General features: G+C 43.6%; 1 protein-coding gene across 1 annotated transcript; it reads left to right on the top strand.

The window, feature by feature from the left end:
* Positions 1 to 27315, top strand: HAPSTR1 (HUWE1 associated protein modifying stress responses). The gene is made up of 4 exons (XM_047087772.1): positions 1 to 401; positions 1042 to 1122; positions 12162 to 12437; positions 24152 to 27315. The coding sequence occupies exons 1-4, from the start codon at positions 176 to 178 to the stop codon at positions 24394 to 24396; spliced, it is 828 nt and encodes a 275-aa protein (XP_046943728.1). The 5' UTR covers positions 1 to 175; the 3' UTR covers positions 24397 to 27315.
* The last annotated feature ends 124 nt before the right edge of the window (positions 27316 to 27439 follow it).

Raw genomic sequence — 27439 nt, 5'->3', positions numbered from 1 at the left:
GGGGCCTTGGGGCGGGGCTCGCAGGCCGTCGGGGTGCAGGAGGTCTGGGCCGCCGCGAGGAGCCGCCGCCGGTCGCTGGGCCCCGTCGCCGGGCCGCTCGACGACGACGCTCCCGCGGGGGCCCCGCCTGAGGAGGACGCGGCGGCGGCGGCGAGGCCGCGGGAGGCCGCGGAGGATGGAGGAGCGGAAGGAGGAGGGCGAGGCCGAGATCCAGGAGCACGGGCCCGAGCACTGGTTCTCCAAGTGGGAGCGGCAGTGCCTGGCCGAGGCCGAGCAGGACGAGCAGCTGCCCCCTGAGCTGCAGGAGGAGGCGGCGGCCGCCGCGCAGCCCGAGCACAAGCAGCAGAAGCTGTGGCACCTCTTCCAGAACTCGGCCACCGCCGTGGCCCAGCTCTACAAAGGTGAGGCCCGCCGCCGCCATCTTGCCGCCGCCGCCCCGCCGCCGGCGCCGCAGCCGCCTCGGGGCCGGCCGGTCGGCGGAAAGCCCCGAGGGCGGCCGCTCTGGCCCTGCCGCCGCGCCACCGCCCCGCCGCCCCCTCCTCACAAGATGGCGGCGCGGGGGGCGGGCCCGGCGGGCGGGCCGCGGCTGAGCAGGGGCCGGCGCTGGGGGCGCCCCCGTTTGGGGCCGCCGGGGGCCCGCCCGCGCCTCGGGCCCGGCTGCCGGCGCCCCTCGGGCCGGGAGGGCCGGGGAGGGGCTCCCACTCACAAAATGGCGAAGGCAGGCGGCGGGGCCGGCCATTGTGCCCGGAGCCGGCCTCGGGGCGGGGACTGAGAGGGGGCGCCTCCGGCGGGCGCGGCTCGGCCCCGGGGGGCTGCACCTCTGAGCCCCGCGGCTCGGCCTCGTCCCCGCCGCGACCCCCTGCCTGCCGTCCTCGCAGCGAGTGTGGGATCCCGAAACCCTGGAACAAAATGGCGAAACCTAATATGGCCGTTCGGAGTGATTGACGCCCAAATAACATCTCTTTCTCTGTGTCTCTCCCTCTCTCTCTGTGTCTTTTGTGTTTCTTTTTTCTCCCCTGCACCCCTCACCCACTTTTTCAGACCGTGTGTGTCAGCAGCCAGGACTTTCTCTCTGGGTCCCCTTCCAAAACGCAGCCACCGCCGTCACCAACCTCTACAAAGGTAAAGATAACCTTGCTGCATTGCCGCCTGAGGGGAAGGGCAGCCTGCGTCAGGGCTTGAGTCCTGCGTTGCTAGGGAGGTAGACACCCCGGCCCGGACTGCCCGAGCCTTTTCTGCTGCCGAACCCGGCCGCCGAGTGCCTGGAGTATTTGGTGGGTAGAGAGCTCCGGGGGTGGCCTGGCCAGAGCACGGATTCTCAGCTGGGCGTTTGACCCCCTCTTCGCCTGCCTCGGGTACATTTGACGCTGGGGGGCAGTTTTGAACGTCATCGCCGAGAGGGGGCTGCTGGATATCCTGCCCTGCAGGAGACCGTGCTCCCCCTCCCCGAGTGTCAGTAGTGCTGAGGTTGAGAAGCCGAGAGGGGTGCAGCTTCTCATCGCAGAAGTCGCCCAGGGAAGAAAAGGGTTTATGGTTTGGTGCCACAGACCGACGTGAGCAGCTCCTGGAAAGGATTCTTGAGAGTTAGGCAACTTAGACCAAGGTACTTTGGTAGCATTTAAGTGCGTTGAAAATCAGCTGATGGGAATAATCTGTGCGCACGTTAACGTACTGTTCTTCCCTAGCAACCTCGAATAATTGCTTTCAGAGCTGCCATCTACCTGATTATTGGCAGGAAACGTGTTACCAGAGTTTGTGTCGGTAGATTTGTGCTTTATGATAGTGTTTTTTTGGGGCTAATCTCCCGCCCCCCAGTGACCGGAAGATCTGTAAGTAAAGGTTCTTGCTCTTTGTGCGTTCTCAGTAACAATGGCATTAGATTTTGTGTCTTACGATTTTGAAGATTTGGAAATTTGGATTTGATGTCTTTTGGGGTTAAGGTTCCTGTGGAGAAAGGATTTGAATTTGTTAATCTTAGGAAAAATGTAATTAAATCAAACGTTTTCAAACTTGTAGAAGCTGCTGGTAACAGTAATGGACTTTGTGCACTTCAGAATTGTCAAAACGAGTTGAAGCACAGGCTGTGGAGTGCCTTTTCAGGTTCTCATTTTTGTGTAAGAATGTGCAAATGGTGGCAGCATTCTATAGGAAAAATGTCCCTTCTTGTGAGATTTCCTGGGTGGAATTTGCAGTTTTGGGGGACAGTAATTTGAGAACAAACTGGTGAATGGAATGTTAATTCTAGGGAAGGAGGAACTCAGTCTAGGCTTGCCAGAAAAAGGAAACGATTAAATGTTGTCTCAGTGGTCAACTTTGATTCTATGTAGGTGAGTTCCTTAAATTTTGACTTTTGAGATAACATTTATCAGTGCTTGAGGGTGTTAAGCATTGTCTGGAATGGCTCTTGTTTTCATCCAGAGAATTTTGAAATATTTAATACCTGTTTTAAAAACTCCTTTCTTGGAGTATAATTTGGATATTGTGTAGTCAGTCTTCTTAAATTTTTTTTTTTCAACGTTTATTTATTTTTGGTGTAGTCAGTCTTCTTAAGAATCGTAGCTCAAATTTGATAAACCTACATTAAGAGAAAGCATCTACCTCCAACCCAAGCCCGCGGCACCACTGATCTGATTGCCGTGTGTAGTATATAGTTTCTCACTTCCATTAGGTCATGAGTAGAGCTTTATGGTATGCGGTCTTTTGTGCCTGGCTTCATCCACTTCCCATGTTTCTGAGATTGATCCCTTGAGTTCATACTGAAGGTGTGAATTCTGCCCCTCCTTTTTTATTTTTTACTTATTTTTTGCTGAGTAGCGATTTGTTGTGTGAGAGGTACTACAGTTCATTTGTTTGTTGCAGTTGCTTTTTGTTTGAAGCTGGGGGATGGCACCATTTTTGGTGCTTCTGTATGCCAAGCTCTTTGCCTAGGTCGTGCAAAAATACGAATGTCCCCTAGATTTTCTGTTCAGTTTTTGGTGCTGTTGTGTGTTTTTATGATGTATCCGTTTAGAATTAAAGCTGGCAGTTTTGTATATTGCCTTAGGTAAGAAGATGCGTTCAAAAGCTGAACTCTGAAATTATCCCTAATTTGATTACTGGATTTGAAATTACTTTTTGTAATATATTGTTTCTGTTCAGAAGATTTAATGAGAGCGCTTCAGTTTTTTTAAAAAAAAAATCACGTGATGTTCTTGGGTTATTGTGAGTATTAGATTGTTAGAACTTGTTGTATTTTGTGTTGTGTTACTGTAAAGGTAAATCTATCTTTCTTTACCTGTTAGGAAAGGTAAGTTGTGGTTTGTGGTATTTGGTAGTGTGGCAACATAGTCTTAACTGATTGACAGAGAAAGGATCATGCTCTGCAGAGCCTCACGTTCCTCTTTTTCAGGGTGAAGTGCTTGGGGACCAGGAATGCAGCTGTAGGAATAATTAGGTGCCTTAAATAGAACTGGTACAATTAGCAAGGTAGTGTCACCAGTGCATGCAGCCTGGAGTAGTGGTAAATCTAAATCATCCTTCATAGCTCTGATTAAACGTTTACATGTAATTTACAAGGGGAAAGATTTGGAGGGTCTCTTTAAGTGGACACTGCTTCAGTATTTTATATGATGAAACACTAAAGCTAAAAATGGCTCCTTTTCCACGCTGGGGACAGAGAGGTTGGCACTTGTACCAGGTTCTTGATAACCCCTAAAGGGAGCACATTGGAAGCTCAGAATGGTTGGTAAAAGCTTAACTGAGGATCTTTTGATTGCTTGTGGGCTTTTTGAAAAATCAAGTGTTAGTGTGGTTTGGCTCTGTTCGAAGGATTTAGAGGAGAGTGAGTTGTCCCTCATCGTGGACAGGATTCAGCAAAATGGAGTGTGTGGTTCCTTCTACTCCACTGAGTAGGGCCAGACTTTGGTATCCTCTTTTGGAAAGGGGAAGAAAAAATCTTGATGGTCGGTTCTCATCTCTACCTTGTTTTGGTAAATATAAAGAGGACGATGTTTGTTTACTTTTCAGTCAGGTTCTGTTCTTGGCCTGGTACAGTTTCTGATGTCTGCAACTGAAGAGGGGAGTGAAAAGTTACTTAAGTTATTTCAATCTAGCCCAAGTTCATGCTTAACCTGGGAAATACTGGACCACACCTAGTGGTTTGCTTCTGAAAGTCCTCCCCTCACCCCCCTGCATTTTCCTGGGTGCCAGTCGCAATCTGTCTCCTGATTCCTCAGTAGGAAAGTACTGGTCTCCTTATGTAATGCTAACTTCTTCCTGTTTTGGGGAGGGGGGGAGGTCCTTGCCCAGAAGAGAGGTTGGACTGGTGGTTGTCCTGGGATAAGGCTAATCCCATGGGCCTCAGTGGTGAGTCTAAAGTGGCTGCAAGGTACCTTAGCTCTTCAGCAGAGCTCTTGAGCCAATGCTTGCTCTCACCCTCCAGGGCCACTTCTCAGCATTTCCCTAGCTGACTTTTCTTCTTTAACGTTTTTGAGAGAGAGTGAGTGGAGGAGGGGCAGAGAGAGAAAAAGAATCCGAAGCAGGCTCAATTCTGTCCCCACAAAGCTTAATGTGGGGCTTGAACCGATGAACTGCGAGATCATGACTTGAGCTGAAGTTAGAGCCTTAACCTATGGAATCACCCAGATGCCCCTCCCGTTTATCTTTAAAATGGTTTTGTTTTTTTTTTTTTTTAATTTTAAAATTTTTAGTGTTTATTTTTGAGAGTGTGAGCAGGAGAGGGCCAGAGAGGGAGACAGAATCTGAAGCAGGCTCCAGGTGCTGAGCTGTCAGCACAGAGCCCAATGTGGAGCTCGAATCCACTAACCGTGAGATCATGACCTGAACTGAAGTGGGATGCGTAACTGCCTGAGCCACCCAGGTGCCCCTTAAAATAGTTTTTAATTTTAATTTTTTAAAGTTAGCTCTACACCCAGTGTAGGGCTTGAACTCATGACCCTGAGGTCGAGAGTCACATGTTTCACCGACTAAACCAGCTAGGTGCCCTTGTGTTGACTTTTAAAAACTGCATCAGAAACTTGAGTTGCATAGTGAGTTCTATCATCTGTGTTGGGAGGTTTCTCTTGATGCTCTTCGGGGGTTAAAGATGTTTCTGGTTCTCCCCTTGAGCACTGTTTGCCCAGGGGGCATGTCTACTCTAGCAGTGCTTAAAGAAAGCCAGCACTGCAAGAATGGCAGCTGCTGCTATTGTCGGAGTTTGGATTTTGGGCTGTCAGTACTTAGCTGTATGGTTCTGAAGACAGGTAATGGAGGGAGATGCTTCACCATTTGTGCTCCTTCATTTTTTCCCCTGTAACTGGGGATACATTACCCATACCTTAGAGGACAAGATCTGAGTTTAGTGCTGGGGTATCTGGGGCAAGGTGAGTGTTGACCTTGTTGGTATTAAAGTTCTGTTTTTCAGCTTTTTCTGGCTCTGGGAAGTCCTTAAGATAAAGGGAAGAAATTCTAGGTTATTTTTTGCCTTTGCATTTTTTCTTTTTTTTTTTTTTTTAATTTTTAAAAATTTAAAAATTTTTTCGCCTTTGTTTTTGAGAGACCACATGAATGGGGGAGGGGTGGAGAGAGAGGAAGACAGAATCCGAAGCAGGGTCCAGGCTTTGAGCCAGCAGCACAGAGCCTGACGTGGGGCTTGAGCTCACGAACCGTGAGATCATGACCTGGACCTAAGTCAGACGCTTAACTGACTGAACCACCCAGTTGCCCCACGTCTTTGCATTTTTTTCTTGTGTTGAAAAAAGCTTAGTGGGAAGTACTTTCCTTTTTTATCTTTCCCTAAAAGGACTAAATGTAAATTGGATTGGCAGGTGAGAAAAATAGCACGATGCCCTTTAAGTCCTTATTTTTGAGATATCTTGATGCCAAATCCTTTTTATAATATGCTGTCTCACTTCCGTGTAGCCATCTTAGACCATATGTGGAGTGAGGGTGAGCAGGATGTACTGAGAATTTGGGCCCAGTGGTGAGCATTTGGTGTCTAAATCAGTGGTCAGAGAAAGCATGTTCTACTTGGAGATAAATAGAATTTCATCTCCTTAAAATTTGACTTAGTGGACTTGGTTTGTGACTCACCTGTAAAAAACCCATTATTGACCTTTGAAGCTTTGTTCAGAAACGCCTTAATATGGATTATTGTTCTCTAAGTCTTAAGTTTTATTTTTAATATAAGGAGTAGTGGCCTCAATCGCTAATATCCCTTGTGGATTCTGTCAGTTTTTGTAGAAGACAGTCTTTCTTTCCCTTGAGTTTATTTATTTTGAGAGAGCGCGAGCAGGGGAGGGTCACAGAAAGAGAATCCCAAGCAGGCTCCACACTGCCAGCCCAGAGCCAGATGCAGGTATTGGCCGTACAAACCGCAAGATCAGGACCTGAGCTGAAACCGAGTCGGACCCTTAACTGACTGAGCCACCCAGGCACCCCGACAATCTTTTTCTTATATACAACTTTTCTGTAAAAGGATGTTTTGGTTGCAAATAAAGCAGAAATTACAAGGCAGACAGGCTTCAGTGGTGTGGGCATGGTTTGGCCCCTCTCTGGCTGGAAGGCTGAGGATAGGATGGATTTAATTCAGTCTGCCCTGCTCTCAGCTCTCTACACTGTGTGTGTGCACGTGTATGTGCAAAGCACGAGCTTTGTTTTGGGGCTAGTTTCAGTTCGTTGGCAGCTTGCGTCTTCGGGTCACTCGCTGACGCTGACGAGCCCTGGCGCTTCTTTTCCGGGAGCTGCCAGCAGATGACTTCTTTCTACCGGCTCTTGGCCAGAGTTGGGTCACATGCTTAATCTGAACCAGTATCATAGGTACTGTTTGGGGCTGTGCAGATGAGATGAGCACTAAACCACGTGTTCCACCTCTTGAGTGAATGTGAAGAAAGCTCGCCCTAGAGCTCTCCAAACAGAAACTTTGGAATCCCTTTCGGAGAGGCAGGGTGAGGACTGGATGCCAGGCAGATGAGGCCACTGCATTTCTTCCCTGGCTCCTTTCCATTGTTGTGTGTGCCGGGTGAAAATTGAGTATCTAAGTAGCTACAAGGGAGTGCTTCTTTTTGGATACACTGCTTTGTTAGGGAATATAGGAGTCCTTTTCTCAAAACTGTTGGAAAGGCTTTTATTTTGCCTGTAGCTCAGATCTTTGTATGTAATGAAACCTTTTTTATACTTATTTGCCCTGTGGCAGACTGGTTGGTTAGTGCCGACGCGTTTCTAAGTTCAGATATTTAGTCATTAGTATTCCTTGCAAATGTTACTTTGGTCTAGCAGTATGTTCTCACAGTGTGTAGACCCTCTAAGGAGAGTGGGAGACAGTTTCTCTTTGGTTGGGGAAGAACTGTGTCCCTTCACCTGACTCCCAGGCACGGCCCTCTGAGCCTCAGCTCCAGTTCCTTGTCTCTGAAATGGGGAGGTCTGCTCTGGCTAACTCCCATAAGGTTTGTGAGTGTCAAAAAGCTATAAACAGTGAGATTGGGTTAATCTTGTCGGTGTCGCAAGTAACAAAATTGTGCATTTGGTCTTCATCTCGGTAATCAGATGATTCTGTGCCTCTTGTCCCCTGCCAGTGGGGACAGGATTAGACCTGTAAAAATCTGGAATTCCGTTTCAGCTGCTTATATAAAACCCTTTTTTTTTTTTTAAAGTATGAAACATGGGACATCTACCATGACTTGTCCGAGTCCATTTGTGTTTTGAATAAGGAAATGAATGTGTTGTGCTTAAAGGTTGGGTTGACATTTTGATGCCCTTGGGGTTTGCCTAACCTTCAAGCTTCTGGCCCTGCTGCACAGAGGCTTTTTGGCTTCAGTAAAATAGCTTTGCACATAAGACTGTCCCCACAGTTTCTGTGCTCTGCATTTCTAGAATTTGGATGTCTGTTTGTCAAGGTTCAGATGTAGTCACAGCAGTCTTGGGCTGAGAGCCTTCAGAAAGCCATCCTTGCGCATGTTTACGGTGCTGCTGTTCACTAAATCAACCTGTGATGACGTTAAAATCTAGCCTAGTCAGGCCTAAGATTCTCCAGTAAGTATTCATTTGTCTCCTGTTTAGTGCAAGGTATGATGGGAGGATTTTATTTTCAACCAAGCAACAGTTTAAAGTCCTAAACATAAGGACTGTATTTGAAATGCTTTAGGGTCAATCAATGTGACGTTTTCTGTTTAGGGAAGTAACTGAGATTGGGTTAATCTGGGTGGTGAGGTGATTGGATTCGCCTTTCAGGATATGCTGTTAATGGTACAAAACCAAATTGGGCCCGGCAGTGCAAAAGGGTGTACCTGAAGACCTTAAATGTCATTTTTTGCTTTTCTCTTCCTGTACCTTCTAACCTGTAAAAAAAAAGTCCATGTTTTAGAAAATGCCTCATATTTAGTGTGTTCTTGGTTGGTTCTGTTGTTTCAGACTCAATTTCTGAGGTGAAATAATTGGTCAATTAGGAAGACATTTTTTTTAGTTGTGTAAATTTTAAAAGAGCTTCACAACTTACATAACTGTCTTTCATCTAAACCAGTGAATAATTGGATTTTCCAACTTTGTTCAAATCTGTGATTGAAGCATCAGGCCCTCCTTTGGTGGGCCTGGCTGGCTCAGTTCGTAGAGCATACAGCTCTTGATCTCAAGGTTGTGAGTTCAGGCCCCATGTTGGGTGTGGAGCCTACTTCAAAAAAGAAAAAAAAAAATCAGTCCCTTGCAGATCTGATTTTTGGGATTTCCTTGTGTTCTCAATCAGAACAAACCAAAATTTAGCTTTCTTCCCTGAATTGTCTTTTTTTTTTAAATAACCGCTTCTGGTGGCCCCCTCCCTTTGGCCCTTGAGTTTTGTATCCAGTTTATGGAGAATTTTTTGGTGTCTCGTTTGCCAGGTGTACATTTACACGACTACTTCATCTTGGTTTGCGCTGTGCAGTCCTATTTGCACTTGTTTTTTGTACTCCTTTTGCACTTCCAACTTTTCCCCCCTCTGTACTTCCAATTCTGGGCCTGCTTCCATTTGGTTCTTGAAAAATAAAATTTCCTCACTCTGTTTGGAAACCCCCTTCTCCAGTTATGAGCTTGAGTATAATCATTCTTTTAGGTAGGGTGGGTTTGTAGAAACCTGGTTGCTTCTAGGTACACATGTATGTTTGGTGCTGTGGCATGGGATCAGTTTTTGCTCAAAGACGTGATTTCTCTGAAAATGCTTCCGGTGCTTTCAGAATCTCTTCTTTTTAGATCCGGCTTTCCCAAGGTCATTTTAGAGTTTACCTAGTCCTGATATTAGCTTCAGTGGAGTCTTTAAGAGATGGAAAGTGCTGGGGCGCCTGGGTGACGCAGTTGGTTGGGCGTCCGACTTCAGCCAGGTCACGATCTCGCGGTCCGTGAGTTCGAGCCCCGCGTCAGGCTCTGGGCTGATGGCTCAGAGCCTGGAGCCTGTTTCGGATTCTGTGTCTCCCTCTCTCTCTGCCCCTCCCCCGTTCATGCTCTGTCTCTCTCTGTCCCAAAAATAAATAAAAACGTTGAAAAAAAAATTTAAAGAGATGGAAAGTGCTATAGTATCCTTCTAAATGCTGTTTATCTTTAAAATGAATTTCATGCTTGCTTTGTTTCTGATGAAAGGAGAAATCAGAAGCTGTTCGTTCACATTGTAACTTGGTGTTCTAGTATGAGATACTAGAGAAATTACTTTGTTCCCAAGCTGCTTTCTCTATCTTTAAAATAAGAATAATCTTCTTCTCAAAGTTGTGATGGAGTTTACTTTTTTTAAAAAAATTTTTAAATGTTTTTATTTATTTTTGAGACAGAGACAGAGTCCAAGCAGGGGAGGGGCAGAGAGAGAGAGAGAGACACACACACAATACGAAGCAGGCTCCAGGCTCTGAGCTGTCACCACAGAGCCTGATGCGGGGCTCAAACTCAAGGACTGTGAGATCAGGACCTGAGCTGAAGTCAGACCCTTAACTGACTGAGCCACCAAGGCGCCCTTGGAGTTTACTATTTTTAAAGCGTGCTCCCATGGACAAATTCTTCCATTAAAAAAACTTTTTTTTTTTTTTTTTTATAACAACAGGGATTTGTCATCTAAAGAACAGGCCTTGTTATAAAGTTCTGCTTGTGCTGCCCTCTTGCCATCTTGTTTAATAATGCAAATTCATGGCAGTTTGGGATTCTCTGTGATGTCTGGATTATTGTGTTTCTTTCTGGAACACAGCTCTTTTTTCTTTTTCTTCCTTTCTTCCCTCCCTCCCCCTTCCTTCCTTCCTTCCTTCCTTCTCTTTTCTCTTTTTCTTTCTCTTCTCTTCTCTTCTCTTCTCTTCTCTTCTCTTCTCTTCTCTTCTCTTTCTTGAGAGAGAAGGAGAGAGCAGAGGAGGGGCAGAGAGAATCCCAAGCAGGCTCTTCCCACTCCATCAGCGTGGAGTCCGTTGCAGGGATCAAACTCCCAAACTGAGATCATGACCTGAGCTGAAATCAAGAGTTGGACACTTAACTGACTGATCCACCCAGGTGCCTTGGAACCATCTTATTTTCTTTAAACTTTTTATTTATGTATTTATTTTTGAGAGAGAGACAGAGCACAAGCAGGGGAGGGACAGAGAGATGGAGACAAAACCTGAAGCAGGCTCCAGACTCTGAGCTGTCAGCACAGAGCCTGACTCAGGGCTCGAACTCATGAGCTATGAGATCATGACCTGAGCTGAAGTTGGATGCTTAACCAACTGAGCCACGCAGGCACCCCGAAACCATTTTCTTTAATGTCAATAGAAGTATACTCATGATTTTCTGCTAGCAGAGCAGTCCAACTAAAAATAAATTGCAGTGGCTTAAATTTCCCAGTTCTTTTTCCAACTGTGTAAAATCATGGGAAGAGCAGAGATTGTTTTTTTGAAAACTTGGGCTTACTGTATACAGGGAGGGGTAGTACTTACAGGGAGACTGGGAGGCCAGTCGGAGATTTTAGATGCAAGGTCTTTTGGGAATGATTATGAATGATGGGAAACTTTTGGGGGACTGGAAGCAGAATCCAAGTGTATACTAGGGAAAGGAAGCCTTTTCTGTTTCCACTGTGGTGTTGGTGTTGACTGGTCAATCAGAATTAATTTTTCCTCACTTCTAAATTGTTTGCTGCTGCCTTCAGTGTGTTCCCAGTTCTTGGTGCTGACTGAACTGATCTGTAAGAGTGTATCCCCAAAATGACATGGTAAATGTAGGTGGCCTGAGTGCTTTGTAATATTTAGTTCTCTGTTGAATGATGTGATGCTCCTATTTAGAATTGTGAGAATTCACTCCTTCCTTTTATTCTTTTTTAAAGTTAATTTTGAGAGAGAGAGCACGACCAGGGGAGGGACAAAGGTAGAGAGATTCCCAGGCAGTCTCCACCCTGTCATTGCAGAGCTCAACATGGGGATCGATCTCACTGAGCCAAAACCAAGAGTCAGACGTTTAGCTGACTGAGCCACCCAGGCACCCCAGGAATTCACTCTTTTCTGAGTGTAGAGCTTAGTGGTTAAGAATCATGGACTCTGGAGCAAAATTCCAGCTCTCGTATGTATTCTTACACTTTGGTAGAGTTACTCGGTGTAATTCACTTCCTTGTTTCCTCATTTGCACCAGGGGGACCGTAGTACCATTTTCAAGGTCGTCTTGGTATTTTTTTTTCTAAAGTGAAGCTGAGTATAGTACTGATACACGTTTAATAACGTATCCATCAGAGCACCTGGGTGGCTCACTTAAGCGTCTGACTTCAGCTTAGGTCATGATCTCTGAGTTTGTGAGTTCCAGTGCCTTCCAGTGCCGTGTTGGGCTCTGTGCTGACAGCTCAGAGCCTGGAGCCTGCTTCGGAGTCTGTGTCTCTGTCTCTCTTTGCCACTTCCCCACCCATGCTCTGTCTCGAAAATAAACATTAAAATAATTTTTTTAAAGTAATGAATAAAACTATTATTTTTTTAAGGAACAAGGCAGAAGCTCTAGGACTGTGTGATGTTAGCTCTGAATTTAGACCGTGAAGATTTAATGCCACGTATAACACTTGAAACATGGATGAAATACCATTCAGTTGACTAAATTACTGATAGATCTCCAGAACCCCAATCTTCATGATGCTCATTTTGGTTAGCTCCTGAAATGGTTTTCTCTTAGGAGAGAATGCTGCATGGCTCTGCTGATCATGATGTATCTTTTTTCTTGTTCTTTTTTCCTAACAGAAAGCGTGGATACTCATCAGCGAAGTTTTGATATTGGAATTCAGATTGGCTATCAACGACGCAATAAGGATGTGTTGGCTTGGGTTAAAAAGCGCAGAAGAACTATTCGTAGAGAAGATTTGATCAGCTTCCTGTGTGGGAAAGTTCCTCCACCACGAAACTCTAGAGCTCCCCCAAGACTGACTGTAGTGTCCCCTAACCGAGCTACTTCAACGGAAACTAGCTCATCTGTAGAGACTGATTTGCAACCCTTCCGGGAAGCCATAGCTCTGCATGGTAAAGCCGTTTAAACATATTTCTTTGGAAAAGTGGTTAAGAGTGTGCCTGTGGACCCCTTTACACATTTAGGTTTAGGTCCAGATATATTGTCTTGTGTTTTGTCTCTTATTAGTAACTAAATGCTCCAGAAATGTTTACGCAGAATGTAAGCTAAGAACTTACCTGGGCCATTTTTGAATGTTAGCTAGCCTATCCTAAAAAATGTTTTTAGAAAGTTAGTTTGAGCTTATCAGTGTCACAGTAACAGAATCTTGCAACGTTGATTAGAATTTATTGCTTTATACTTCTTATTGTACATGTTTTCCTATTCTGAGTCAAACAGGAAGTTCTTGTGTCTTCAGAATTCTGTTATATTTCCAATTGCCTGGAGAACCTGGTTAGCAGCAGGCAAGTGAGGCAGGAAATTGTTGGGCTGTTCTCCTGGGGACTCCCTTTGGCCCTGTAAGTTACTGAGTGTGCTTGTCAAAGGTGAGAGTTGATGACCCAGGTGGGAATGGACAAATGTAAGAATGATTGATTTTCCTTATGTCTCTTGTCCCTTAGGTCCTTGATTTGATAGGACTGTCAGGACAGTCCATCTCTATCTCCCCAGGCCAGACCTGCCAGAAGGCGGCATTCTTGGCCAAGGGGTTTAAGTATTACTGGAGAAGCCTGGGATGTGCAGTCAACAAGTCTGTTGTTTGTTCCTCTCTAATACAGATTTCCAGATAGAACTGGGAGAGGTACTTACAGGACATTTAATACTGCTGTGAAAATAAAAGAACAACAAAGTAATGAGACTTAGTAGATACAGAAAAGAAAACTTGAATGGTGCAGGTGATTGAGCAGAGAGAAGCAATTAGTGAATTAGGTCAGGAGTCCTGTTAGAAGTCAACATTTCTGGGCCACAGTATAGGCCATCTAAAAAACCAAGTAACCTTGTAGTAAAAAGGGTGGGATATATATGCAGAGGACATCTATATCCTTGAAGCTTTAATGCTTATGTTCTTGTTCTCTTCGGCGGACCTTGATTCTTTACCTACAACCCTCATCAGAACCTGGGGTTGGAAACAGTGTTTTTCCCTTTTGATAGTTTGATAAGTTAAAAATACATCTGTTGCAAGAGAAAGTCCCTGATGTATGGATATAGTACTTAGGACTGCCACTGTCTCATGTAGTGGAATAGTCATGCATCAGAACCTCTGAAACTCAGGCAAAAAAGAGGTCCATCTGGTCTTTGTTACAGAGTTCACATCTTTTACCGTTAAGTTTGGAACAAATGATTGGAAGCGTGTGTAGTGTCAGGTGACTGTCCTGTCTGCGCATGGTAGGGCCGTATGCGGTTGTCTCTCTAAGCATTCTGATTTTCTTTATTGTCAAGTGCAATTTAAGATTCATTCCATACCTGTCTCATTAAGATTTCCTTTTTCTCTATTCTACTATACTTAAGAAGATAGTTTTAAGACACACAGATGCCACTCTTGTTACGAAATGTTAGTGCAATTGTATACCTTGTTAAAAGGGCCAGCTTCCCCCTAACCCCTCTTTAGACTGTTCAACTTGTGGTTTATTATTTTCCTGAACTTCTGTTGGAGTTTTAGTAACAATGTAGTTTTAAGAAGAGATTATTTATAATTTTGACTTAAGTTTAAATTGTGAGGTTTGAGAAAGTTCATAATTATAAAGCTATGTAGAAAAATAATCTTTCCCTTCAATAAAGTTACCCATTAGCACAAGTCCAGAATATAGTGGAGACTCAGTGCACTCTTTACTCTTACTCCTAAGGTTCATACCCTGAATTTGTGTCTTAAAACAGTCTAGTAATATGGCCTCTTGAAAGAGTGTACAGAAACATAAATTGCATCGTGTTTTGTCCTATAGTGGTTTGTAGAGGACATCGATGTGTTGAGAATGCTAGTCTGGTTTGAGTGTTTACAATGACTGGAATGATTTCTAGAAATAGGGCATTGTAAACTAAGTTGTAAGGCAGATTAATGACCAACTTTGTAACCAGCTGTGCTAGTGATCTGATTTATTGGATAGTCTATAAATTGAAGTGAAAGCTGTTTAGATGATGTTTTAAAACATATTTGGAGACATCTCAATTAGGGCACATACTTGTCAGAATTTAGTTTTGCATATAATTTGCTTAACCAGATCTGTGAAATGTAATTGAAGTCAAATTGAAGTTCTTAGGAATCTGCATTGGAAGGAGAGTCTAAATTTATGAAGTTTTAGGGTATGGGGTGGTGGGGGAGGGGTGCATAGGAGAAGCACTGTGTATTGAAGCAAACTTCTTAAGTTTATAAACCGCAAACATGAGTGTAGGGGGTTCACACCATTCTATCCCTTTTTATAAGACAGGACGGTTCCCCCCCCCCCCACACACCATAGTTTTTCTTTATCAGTTCCTAAACACCTGTCCCAAGCACCCTAAATCTATCTAAAATACACATTTTTATTTGAAGAAAAATGGCAAAGATGTAAGGTACTTACAGTACATTTATTTCTTACACTGTGTGTGATAGTAAGATCCTCTGATTAGTACCTCATCTGCCTCAGACCGAACCCAATTTCAGTCATACATCCATCAGATGGTTAGCAAGCAGTTTCAGTCAGATCTGCTGGTTACTGAAGCTTACAGAACATAATCAGTCCTGTGCTTTGTTCTGGCTCTTGTCTGCAGCATAGGTCGCTTTTTTTCTGAGTGCCATGGCATCTAGTCATCTGGATCTTAAACTCACCAAGAAGTCCGGGAAACACAGGCATGTGCTACACGTGCAGCTAGGACCTGCCGCCTCATTTTTAACGTAACAGAAGATTTCAGATGGACCTAAAATCCTGGACCATTTTGGTGGTTCTCAGTCTCCCTTTCTGATGATGTGGCTTAGGCATGCCTTCTCATCTGGAGTTTTCCTTTTCTTTGGTCTTTTTTTTGTCTGCTCCTTCAGCCTCTGACGTTTCCTCAGGTTCTTGACTGACTTAGATTTCACTCCCGCGGTTTCGAGCCCTCGCCACCTTCTGCAGGCCCCTTGCTTGCAGTTTTGCCCACTTCCGGCCTGCCGGGCGCGCGTGTTCTCTCCTGTCCACCACGCCACCCCTGCAGGCAGGGCTCTCACACAGGGCTTCACGCGGACTCCCCTTCCCGCCCCGTCAGCAAATACCTGGCTTTTCCTCATGGAGCCATCCAGATGCGTACATGGCAGATTCTCTGCTGTCTCTGGGAATATGTAAATGAAGAGTGCTTCCTTTTTTACTGAGGCCAACACATACTTGGAAAATTTAATGTCCTGAGCATGGTTTGTGTATGATGTTCTAAGGGCAGAAAGGGACATTTTACAGTGCAGACTGGCTGTACGTTAAGGGAAGGCTCTTTGGAGAAGATAAACCCTGGGCTCTTGGAATAATCTTCCTGCTCTTGCTTCCTGGCCCTGAGATGACCCAGTTGCCAGTCCATGTTTCCTGAGGCCACTGGAGCAGTCCTTTCCGTCTCGTCACTTGACTGAAAAATGACTTGTTGATGGAGAAATACGTTGAAGTCAGAACCCAGCACTGAAAGGCCCTTCTGATTGGATCTTCACCGTGGGTCAGATAACTTAGCTATACTGTCTCATGTGTGAAATAGCTCCGTGCTCTTTTCCAGTTCTTTCCCTCCGCCTGCTCATACTTTAAGACTGATCAAACGCTTCTTCCCTAACGAAGCTTTCGTTCTCCCTTCTGAAGCCTTCCTTGAGCTGTTAATCTGCTCTTTTTAGATTTGCTTCTTTGGCTGTCCTTTCCAACATGGGGCTACCTTAGGGCAGGGCCTGGTCTTAAAGTTTCTGCCTTTACTAGAACTTGGCAAAGAACCTGGTGTTAGATGTATTCTAAGTTGAACAGAGAGTTCAGAGGTCTGTTATGTGAAAATATATAGTACAGTGGGTGCAGAGAACCTTTAGAAAGAGTTGAGGATCACAGATCCCCAGATGACTATAATAAGGGTAGAAGTAATGGTGTACCTTAGGAGAGCTACAAAGTAAACTCCTTAAATTAGAACAACCAAAACTTGAATGGGTTTTGAGGATGATGTGCCATTACACCTATTTTAGTGTTTACTTAGTGCAAGCAACTCAGCTTAGGAGGTTCTCATTTAACCTTACACTTGCCCGTAGTTACTACCATTTTGTTGATGAAGAAAGGGCATATCTGGCTGTGATGGAACAGATGAGTAAGTGGTAGAATAGATATTCCGGATCTGCCTGTATACACACTCTTAACCACTGTGCCTCCATATTTGTGCATTTATGGTCCTTCCCCCATGGGGTTAGGGGTGGAGTGGGGTGGGAAAGATCCCTAGGCTTATTTTTCTTCTCTAAAGACATCAGAAAATACATGAATTTTGTATCTTGGGGTTTTCGCCATGGGTGAACCTTGAGAAGTAGGCTTGAAGGTGAATGGTTCGGGGCCTGTATTTCTGGTTTATTTAGTAGGAAGAATATTTATTTAGGCTTTTGTGTGTAGGCTACATTCCCGGTATGACCTTGGGCAAGATGGTTTACTTTTCCAAGGCAGTTGTCTTTGTAAGGTGTTAGATTAAATGAGAAGCAAGGTACTTACCCTTTCATAATACCTTTTTACCTTGGGAGAAGCGGGATTTTCGGTTAGTTCTGAGTCCTGTGCAAAGAGTGCTCTCTTTGCCTCTGGGTGGCATTTTATTGGCAAAAGTAGACCTGGAGATCAGGTAGCCTTTGAGGGTACTTTTTCCCTCCTCTTTTCAGTAAGGATGCCCTTTTAAATTGCATATATTACTCCAGAGGGGAAGGATAATTTAAAACTTACTGTTTATAACTTATGTTGCTTGCTAGGATCTTGCACTTTTTTTATCTTGATATAAATCTGTGGAGTTAGTGAGGTTCTCTTTCTACTGGATGGACAGATTTTGACTTGACTTGCCCAAGCTAGTGTTATATCTGGAAAGCCTTAGATGAAATCTGGTCTCCTCATTCTGAGTTCTGTTCATTATCACGCGGGTTAGGAAAGGGTCGAGAGTAAGATTGGGGCATACGTTCCTGGAAGGGGGGAGAGAGCTGATTGGGAGAAGGAGCTGGATACCAAGTCAGACTTCGCTCGCTCTTTTGATACCGACATTAAAGCCTCCTCACATCATCTTGTGGATGGTCTTTGTAGGTTCTGGCCCTGGTTCAGACTGTTCTGTAAAAAACAGAAACACTTGGTTTGTGTTCCAGAAGTCATTTTGATGGCATTCTTGACTGAAGTATTAGGAATCAACATCACTGGGCCTGGGTCGTCCTGTAGAATTCATCAGTTCAAACTCAGGCCCCTAGCATGCAGGGTGTCGTGTCATAATAGGCACTGCCGTTGCTGACATTGGCATTTGGCTTTAGGATCTCCCATTGTCCAGTTTTAAGTTCCTTTGGTGTTTAAGATAGGAAGTTTTAAAAAGGCAGTGGGATGCTACATTCACCAGTGTAAGTACTGAAAGAGGCTTAGGCAACCCAGCATTTACATGACCCTGGAGAATTTCAAACAAAGGAAAGTTTGTTTTTTCAAAGAAAGCATTTTGTGAGTTAAGCCAGCAGCTCTTTAAGTATTGAAGTCTGAAGTCTGAATCCTTTTTAGTTTGAAATCCTGCCTTTTTTTTTTTTTTTTTTTTTTTTTTTTTTTTTTGTGGCTGTGGTCTTATGAGTTCTGATTTCTGCAGTTCATGTCCTTCCGTGGAAGGGGTGGTCATTTAAAGATAAAGGATATATTGTCATTATGCAGCCTTTTCTATTGCCCAGCATTTTACTGAAAGTAAATACCATGCAGTCTATTAGAGACTAGTGGTAGGGGCCTGTGTGATACAAAGAGGAGTTAGGTAATGTCTTTGAGGAATTTCTAGCCTGATAGATTTCTATGAGAGCATTTGAAGTGTTCAAACCTAGGCAGTCAGATTGACGCACGGTACATTGCCTTCAGAGTTCATAGACTCCATTTATGGCTACTTGCTTTTTTTGCCTTTAGTCTTCTCTGGGCTACGTACATGGTGATTCTTGTTCTCTTAAATCATTAAGTTGCTTGACAGATTCTTGGACATGGAGAAAACTGGGTGTAGGGCTTTTCAGAAAATTGTGTAAGGTGAGGTAGGAATTTAACTTAGGAAAATTTAGGGCCTATTCCTAGTTTGTCATACTCAGGGTATAAAACTGATACCACCTTCTCCTAGGGTTTATGGAAAGCTGTGATTCCAGGCAGCTTGAACCAGTAGGGTTTTCGTACTCCTCTGAGCACAGGTTTTTGTAGCTTTGGTTAATTTGGTCAGCACATTGTTTGGCCTGTGTGCTCTAGAGTGGTACAGAAGAGAAGTTAGGAAATTCCAGTGAGAGCAAAGGTTCTTGATACAATTTCACCTGAGATACAGTACATTTAAGAAGAAATTAAGTAATTGTGCTTGGTTCTGTCTCTTCCTTAATGATTCTTGTCCCCTTCCATCCTAGAGCTAAATGTTTAGAAATACTCTGACCGCACCGGTGCTTAGGTTAAGCGATTTTACACTGGTGGAGTAGTGTAAAGGAGACTCTTGTAACACTGCAGAGGACTAACTGGAAATCCATGCACCTGTCAAGGTGCTCCCTTCTCTTGCCCACACTCCCTGTGCAGCGTGTGGGACAGTGCTAGAGACTTACTGTGTGCGTGTCTGCATCTTCCTGAAATAACAGAACTGTCAGTAGTTATTTTAACAGCAAAATATTTTTTTAAAAACTTATTTGGAAATAAAGATGTAAGAGATTTAATGCACCAAAACAATCGCCTCTCTTAAATGCTTAAAAAAATGATTATTTCAAAGAAGCTTCTTTAATTAAAATTCATCTCTGAAGGCTGGGATCTCTAAATTACGGCCTTTGTTCAAACCAGCTTTTGGGAATGAGGAAAACGAAGGCAATTAACAGCATTAAAATTTTTGATGAAAACTTGGCATTTCTTTATGTTAAGATTAGATATTAGCTGCTGAAGTTTCTGGGGTAGGACTTCACTAAAGCTACCATCAATGATACAAAATTGTTTGGAAGTTGCAGTAAAATTTTCTTGGACAGTTTTTCATTGATGTGAAAAAGGAGTCCATGCAGCCATGCCTCAAAGCCAGTTCGTGCACCTAGTACTTAATGTCCTCTGGTAGTTTACGAAGCACTTGAACATTTGAGTTTAAATTTTCCACTAGTCTTCTGATTTACAAATAACATTCTCTTGGAAAGTTTGAAAATTTCCGAAAAGTAAAAAATTCAGTATCTTGTTATCTGACTATACAGAGATAACCACAGTTAAATGTTTGGTGCATTTTCTTTCAGTCTTTTTTTTTCAATGTATAAATATTAAAATTATTTCATAGTTGAGATCATACTGCATATATGGTACTGTATCTTTTTTTCATTTTAACGTCGTGAGCATTTTTCCCATGGCATTAAAATTGTCTTTGAAAAACTGAAAGCATTGGGCTGTCGCCATAACTGAAAATGTTTTCTTGGTGTGACACATGTATCTTTGTAATTGGTTTGATTTAGTGTGCTTTACTTCAATAAAAATTCAGTATTACAATTTACATATTGGGGTGGGGAGTGGTATCTACTTCAAATTACTAAAATCTTAGTAGAATTCTTTTTTCAGTGATTTAAACTCCTTCCTTGGTGCATTTCAAACACGACATTTACACACAAGTGCTTGCTTGCTTCAAAACCTCAGAACACCACTTTGTGCACAGGGAGCTCTGTCCATTTGAATAGTGCAATTCATTTGAAATGCAAGAATGCCAGTTTCCTAGGGTTCCAGTCAGGAAGTTCTCACTTGGTTCAAATTGTGGGGATTTCAAATCCCCTCTCATGCTGCAGATGAAAAAAACTGGTGGAGCGTATCTGCCGAGCGTTCTGAGCCTGTGCTGAGTGGATCGACAATGACAGTCCTCCGCCTTTTCTCCTCTGGGGCTGGCCCTCTGCTCTCAGTCTTAGGGAGTTGGGGAGCAGGTAGAGAGTGTAGAGGCGGCCTCCAGGCCACCGGCTGCTGGACGGAGGAAGGGGGGGTGCATCGGTCTGCATTTGCTCTTTCTGTGCCTATATGTGATCTAACTATGTGCTGGTAAACTGGAATTACATGTAATTAATTCTGAAAACAGGATTATCTTATTATCTGAAGCATGAACTTGGTATGAAAATAATAGTTATGTGCTGCTCTTAACATTTGACCATGTAACCTAGATACCTATAACCTGGACTGTAACTGTTTTAGCTCCAGTGGGAGCTTTCTTTTTAAAGTATGATTAAATCATCCTAATCTTTTTTTTTTTCCCCTCCCTCCTGCACTAATCATTTAAAACGAATGCAGAAACTTTAAAACTGCTAAGTTTATCTTGTATTAAGCAATGGAGACTTTTCTGTCTAATCATACTACTTGTTCTGCTTTTTGTCAACTGATACTCCCATAGCCCTTTTGAAAAAGTGTGTTTTGGTAGAAATTAAGTTGTATGCCCTCGGGCTGTACAACTTAGTTTTTAGTTCTGAAGCATGTTCAGACTCTCTGTACTTGTATAGGCCTGATTGTTCATGTGGCTTAGCTAAGGTTTCCTGAAGCATCTTCCAGTAGCTGTCATTGGTTTGTAAAATAAAATTTGGGCTGTTTAAAATATATATTTTTTGGTTGTTAATCTTAATTTTTTTTTTTTTTTGACACGAAAGTGTTTTTGGGGAAGATTTTCAGCTAGTTAAATGTTGAAAAGAATTTTCACTGCTGAGAGTAGGTAGGAGGAAGCTCATGTTGCACATTGTGGTTGCACTTGAGCTGCCCAACTAAAGCCCCCAGTCATACACTCAACAGAAGAAAGATGGCAGTTGCCCAGCAGTTACTGGGGAATTTTCAAATTGACCAAATTGATATTTAATGTCTCTTCTTTTTCACGGAGAATAGCAGTGGAAACAATAGAAGTGTTTGCTTGATGTGCCTGTTCACTTCTGGTGGAGTATTCTGCGAGCCTTGGGTATTTGTCCTTAGGTGTTAATAAACATGTTGCTATGTTAACAAGAGGGGTTCAGGGTGGGGGGGGGTTGTTAGTTCTTTTGATGGTTTCAAATGATAAAGGGGATTAATTACTGAAGTTAGCCCAGTTTCGTGCCGAAGGCCTAAATTTTGCAGTCTAATTATCTTAGGACTTCCTGTGTTAGGAACCAGCTATGAAAAGGTTCTTGTTTTAATTTCACGGACACCTTTTAGTAGTTTGTTTCAGGCCGCTAGGTTGGAAAAAAGAAAGCACAGCACACAGAACTTGGGGGAAAAAAAACATGCCAGCAATTTGGGAATAACTTGAGTTTTTAAAAACTTGATGGCAGAGATTTAAGAGACAAGAGCCACCTGGGTTTATTTCCTGGCTTTGGAGAGGGGATGAATGCCAGCAGGTTTGGGTTTCAGTGCATTTCAAAATGGATAGACTTTGAAGCACTCCCCTGTTTGCAGAATTGAGCGAATGCTGTGTGCCAGGCACCATGTACGTTAGGTGGAGATGAAGCTACACGATTGTACCGCGTTGCATGAAATGAGCCCAAGATGTTTCTTTCCCTTTTATTTATTTTTTAATAAACCTGCATGGCCTGAGGAAGAAGCAGCGTGTAGCACCTTTTTGATGTTAAATGGGAGAGGTCCAGCAGGCAGTTAGAACTGTGGATGGGCCCATGTGCGCAGGAGAGATCCCCTGTGCTGTGGAAAACGATGCCCGTAGGTAAGCTAAGGGGTAGAGGACACCACCTTGCGTGGCACCCAACTTGTCCAGTGGAAGTGAACCCCGCAGAGGCCACTGAGGAAGGAGCTGGCGGGCTGTGGACAGGAAGGAGTGGAGAGTTTCAAGCAGGAGGGAAGCGGAGCCAGCCAGAGACTAAATAGGAGAGAGGTGGCAGAGTCAGGAAAGGAGCCTCAGGGCGGAATAGGTGCCGGAGGAGCTGGGGGCCAGGCGTCAGCAGGTGCACACGGTGGAAGAGAGGCGCTGGCCAACCTACCAGAGCTACTTGGCCATGCGCATCCGCTCTCCTGGTGGTGTGGGAGCACGAGGCCTGAGAGAGGCCAGGCTCAAGACCCTGTAGCCGCTTCATGCTAAAATGTTGACTTGAAGAGTGTAACAGTCAAGGGGAACATGAGATTGTGCTTACGTTTTGAGTCGCAGCTCTTGCTTACTAGCTGTGTGACCTTGGGTCGTTAATTAACCTTTTAACCTCCATTTCCCATCCGCAAACAGACTATACGGATGTCGTAGGATCACTGTGAGGATGAAAATTAAAAGTACTTAACGTAGCACCTGCCTCACACAGGAAGTACTCCCAAGATTAGTGCCTCTATTATATTTTTTTAAATAGGTACCAGCCTTGCAATGGCTTAGAGCTAAGGAGTGACGTGCCCACCCTTCCTCTCGCCACCAGTGGGAGGGAGGACGCATCTTCCACAGGCAGAGCAAGGAGGGGGCTGATGGCTACCAGGTAGGGAGTTTGAGAGCAGGAAGAGGTGTGGGCTGCAGAACACAGTCAGCATAAGGGAGGCTGTTGAGGCCTACAGCCTGAGAATGTTCACAGAGTATTTGTAGAGTCAGAATAATGTCAAAGTTGATGTGGTAGAAAGAATTTTTTCTCAGCATTCAAATTTAAATCACATTAACAGTATAAACTAGAATGGGCCCCTACCAGACCAACCTCTAAGCTCATTTTAAAATCTGAGAAGTTCTGTTCTTTGGGAACATGGAGTATCCTAGGTCATAGTCTGTGAATTTAGTCAAGCAATAACAAAAACCCTGTGTGAGGCTAGAATAACGTAAGGGGAAGTTCGTAAGGGAAATCCACCGTTCGTGATGTTAGGTTTTCAAAATCAACGCTGTGGTTAATGTTTCCTGGCGTCTCTTGGGCCTTTCACAGGTTCATCCTGAACATTTCAGAGTGGAACATATGTTTGCCTCCTTAACTGTTCAGGAATCTGAGGGATGAGTGTCCAGCGTTGGGTGCTGGGTCTATTCTGGATTTAATTCAACCTTGAAGGCAGCAGGATTTTTTTATACCGCCATAGGCACTACCTCCTTCTCAGAGGGATCATCCACGATGATAAGTGAGGTTGTCCCGAGGAGACCAATCAAGTCCAGACCTTGGGCGGTCGTATAGCTTGTTTCATCCAAGGGCAGACTCACTTTGTGCTTGAGGTCCCTGTGTACTTTTTCAGTAGTGACCCCCTTTTTGGGCTGCAGCGTGCACGGTTTTGGATGATCATTTGGGGGAAGTTGGAATGAGCCCACTCAGACCTAGAAATCATCGCTCCCCTTCGTGCACATACACACACTATAGGGGGATCTATGGGGGTCGTGACTCTGGATAACCAAAATGTCCTATTTAAAGCATGCGCTTGCTGTCCTCAGCCATAAATTATAAGCAGTATATACCCAGTAGAGTAGACGGGAGGGTTTTGTGATCTGTGTGTCCACCTTACACGGTGCTTGCGACAGAATATGCTTCCCATAGTTGGTAATTACCAATATTGTAAATAGTGGTAGTCTTCCCAATGAAACATCTACGCCAAAAGCCCGGCGATTCGTTTTTCCAGAAGAAAACATAACTGCCCCCTGGTGACTCCTTAAGAAAACAGGCAGACCTCCTTTGACACTATGAAACATTGAAAGTAAAGTGGGTTGCTTTCAAGAGGGTTAAATAATTGAGCAACTCTAAAACCTTTTTTCTTCTTCCTAGGTCTTAGTGGTGCAATGGCTAGTATAAGCGTGCGTTCGAGTACCCCAGGCTCTCCTACACATGTAAGCAGTGGATCGAATGCTAGTCGAAGGAGAAATGGACTCCATGATGTCGATTTGAACACTTTCATATCAGAAGAAATGGCACTCCACTTGGACAATGGTGGAACTAGAAAGCGTACCTCAGCCCAGTGTGGCGATGTCATTACAGACTCACCAACCCATAAACGCAACAGAATGATCTAAACTACAGACATTTTCACACCCACCATGCTGCTTGAAAGCCACTCGATCCTCCACATATACTCTTATTGCAAAGGAAACATGAGGCCATCTTCCCTTGTTCACTGTTTAAGACAAGTGAATTCTATAGTGGTTGCCATAAAAAGGAAGCTCTAGGTATTTACAGTAGATGCCTCTTGTAACCATGGCTTTCTTAAAACTATAATCCTAGCAGAGGACATCAGACATCGTGTAGTCATTAGCAAGATCATCATAGGCAAACATATTATCCGTTCCAAGGCTAAAAGTGACCTTAACTGTATTTATTCTCAAAGGGAAAGGAACTATCAGATGTTATTTGGTTATATAGAATGCTTCCCCCACCCCCTCCCACCCCAACCCCCCTTCTTCTTCTTTTTGGTCCATTTCCTGCTGCGTTGAGTATTTTGCTTCAACAGTATTGCCAGGTTCCTAAAATGATCTCAGACCCACGATTTGGCTTCCTCGTCAAATCTGCAGGCTTCCAGTTTTTGCAGCGGCCCTGTACCGTGCACCTGGTCTCTCTGTAGTCCACAGTGTGCCACTTCTAATGATGGGACTGTGCCCTGGTTTTAGTTTTCCAAGCAGTTTCTAATTCTGGTGATTGTGTGATGTAAAGAGGTGCTATGATGGTCATGCAATTAATACTTAATATTGAATCAATACACAGAACTTTATTGGATTCACTTTGTGTGTGTTAGCGCTCTAAAAGTAGCAATATGATTATTAAAGTGCCCCCCCAGATTGACCCCGTAGGCTTAAAATACTCCTGTTTTAAGACAAGTACTACTTCCCACGCAGGGTACTGTTCCTTATGGTAAATGTAAACTTGTAGACTGCATTCAAGGGGGACCTACAGTAGTGAGGTCATGAACTTGGAGGATGGGCTTCCTTTTTGGCTCTGCATTAGCGAGAGGGAGATGGATGGTGGGGGAGGGTAGGTATTCCAGTCTTTCGTGTCCTTTTCTATCTACATTTTTCATGAATGCCCTACTTTGTGCAGTTTTCCATTGGAGTTGGTGGAAGATAAAGGTCTTCGATCTGCCAATAATGTGATCGCAACTTAAGTAGCAACCCCCCCACTCTCCAGTCCCCCCTCCCCTAAAGAGTGCAGTTTGGAATCTCATTCTGGAAAAGATGGAATCGCATGGAGGCTTCTCTAGATGTTAGTTAGACCTAAATAAAGGTTCTGAGTAGATTCCTCTTTTGGTCCCTTATAAGACCTCTTGTAGCCACAATGTTTTAGAGCATGCTTCACCTTCATTTTTAATATCTTGAACTGAATGATAGTCTTTTTTAGATGAAGAACTGATGTCAGCCTGCCAGGTACTGTAATTTATTCTATCATATTATTATGTTATATATCAAGTAGGACAGTGAAAATGTTTCCTTGCAAACTTGTAGTCCAGTATCAGTTAACTTCCTGTTTTTATCCTTAAAAGACCACTGCAAATCAGTGGAAGGGTTTTTCCAGTAATTACTCACAGCACTTTGTTAAAGTTTGCAATTCCTTCAGCCATTTAATAATATCTTTCTGTGAAGAAACTTTGCTAAGTTAACCATAATATTCATGGACTGGGTGGGAGGTGAATGGAATGTTAGAAATGTTCTGTATTCGTATAGATATAGCCCTATTTAAAACAAAAAAAAAAACCCCAACAGAACAAAAGTCAATTCCATAGTAAAACTTAGGACTGAAAGTGAGGTATTTGAAAATTTTTGCAAAAAGTGGATCATTCTTTTTTGTTTGAATATAATAGCAGGAAGAATTATACCTGAAACAGACGAGCCTATGTATTAGGAATACTTTTAAGCTTCCCTTTGGAATATGCCCAGAAATGCATTTGGAGTTACCATTGTTTTTTTTTTTTTTTTTTTCCATCGTTGTAAATTTAGATTCTGGAATTGGCGTTTGGTGTGGTGTGAAGCGTAGCTCACAAGTGGCCAGACCCCCTGTTCCTGAAGGATTTTGAGATTGAGGAACGCCTGTATAACCCTCCCTTTATGCCTTGGTTCTCTAGTTCCTCCTTCCGAAGAATAACAGGTTTTTTAAAATTTTTTATTTTTGGTTGTTTTTTGTTTTAGTTGGTGCTCTGACGCTGAATCTCAGTACCCTTTACTCTCGATTGTCAAATTTTGATAAAACATGTGCCATTTTCTTTGGTTAGAGAAAGCAGGTCTTAATGTCTGCCAGAACACAATTTATATGCCTTATTGGCTCCATTAAACTTTTTAAAAACTTTAGCATTCGTTACTTTTTTCCACTGCATTGAATCTCAAATGCGATTTGTCAACCTCCTCGTAACTCCCCCCACCCCCGCTCTGTGTCCCCTGCTCTCTCCCGTGCCCCCTGAGCACAGAATAACTCTTCACATTTAGGAGTAGAAAGGGAAACGATTTCTCTCTCATAGGAAAACTTAGTTCTGACTGCTAGAATTTTGAAGCCTTTGATTGTGCCATTTTAGATGCAGACAAATCATGGAAGATTGCATATTGTGTGGTACTTTTTAAATGACATTGATTTTCTTTTTTTCAGTCTCTTGAGAACAGTGTAGGCTGAATTTTAAAACTGAACGGTTTACTCTGTGGGAACAGAACCTCCCTTCATCTTAAGCTAGATCCTCGGATTCTTTCAGACCTCATGGCTCATGAGACCTGTTGCTGTCGCCCTCACTTGGCATGAGTGGGTTGAGCTCATCCTTACTTACCCTGCAGTGTTCCGAGCATGGCTGAAGCATTCAAAACTTAATTACAATGTTTAGTATTTTATAGAGCAAAATTAATGGAAAGCATTTGGCTGAACTAAAGACCCACAGTCAAATTCTTCAATGTGGTTTACCCAACTGGAGTCATGGTACACACCTTAAATCATTCAATGAATAAATAATTTAAAAATCCAAAAAACTATGGGGCTTGTCTGCGGTTTTGTTTTGGTCACCACATCCGAGTTAACTTTTTTGATGGAGTCAAGTTCAGTCTTTTAGAAAAGAACCAGCCTTCCTGCCATTTCCCCCCCACCCTGAGGGCT

This window comes from Lynx rufus, unplaced genomic scaffold (genome assembly GCF_022079265.1).
Source record: "Lynx rufus isolate CCGP_SWC_20201006 ecotype Redwood Valley unplaced genomic scaffold, mLynRuf1.p SCAF_23, whole genome shotgun sequence".
NCBI lineage: Eukaryota > Metazoa > Chordata > Mammalia > Carnivora > Felidae > Lynx > Lynx rufus.
This window is presented reverse-complemented; position numbering and strand designations above follow the sequence as displayed.

Bases quoted from the DNA above. Each gene is read 5' to 3' on its own strand.
- HAPSTR1 (XM_047087772.1), top strand. From the start codon at position 176: ATGGAGGAGCGGAAGGAGGAGGGCGAGGCCGAGATCCAGGAGCACGGG. The intron at 1,123-12,161 runs GTAAAGATAACC...TTTTCCTAACAG, and splicing joins CGTCACCAACCTCTACAAAG to AAAGCGTGGATACTCATCAG. The intron at 12,438-24,151 runs GTAAAGCCGTTT...TCTTCTTCCTAG, and splicing joins GGAAGCCATAGCTCTGCATG to GTCTTAGTGGTGCAATGGCT.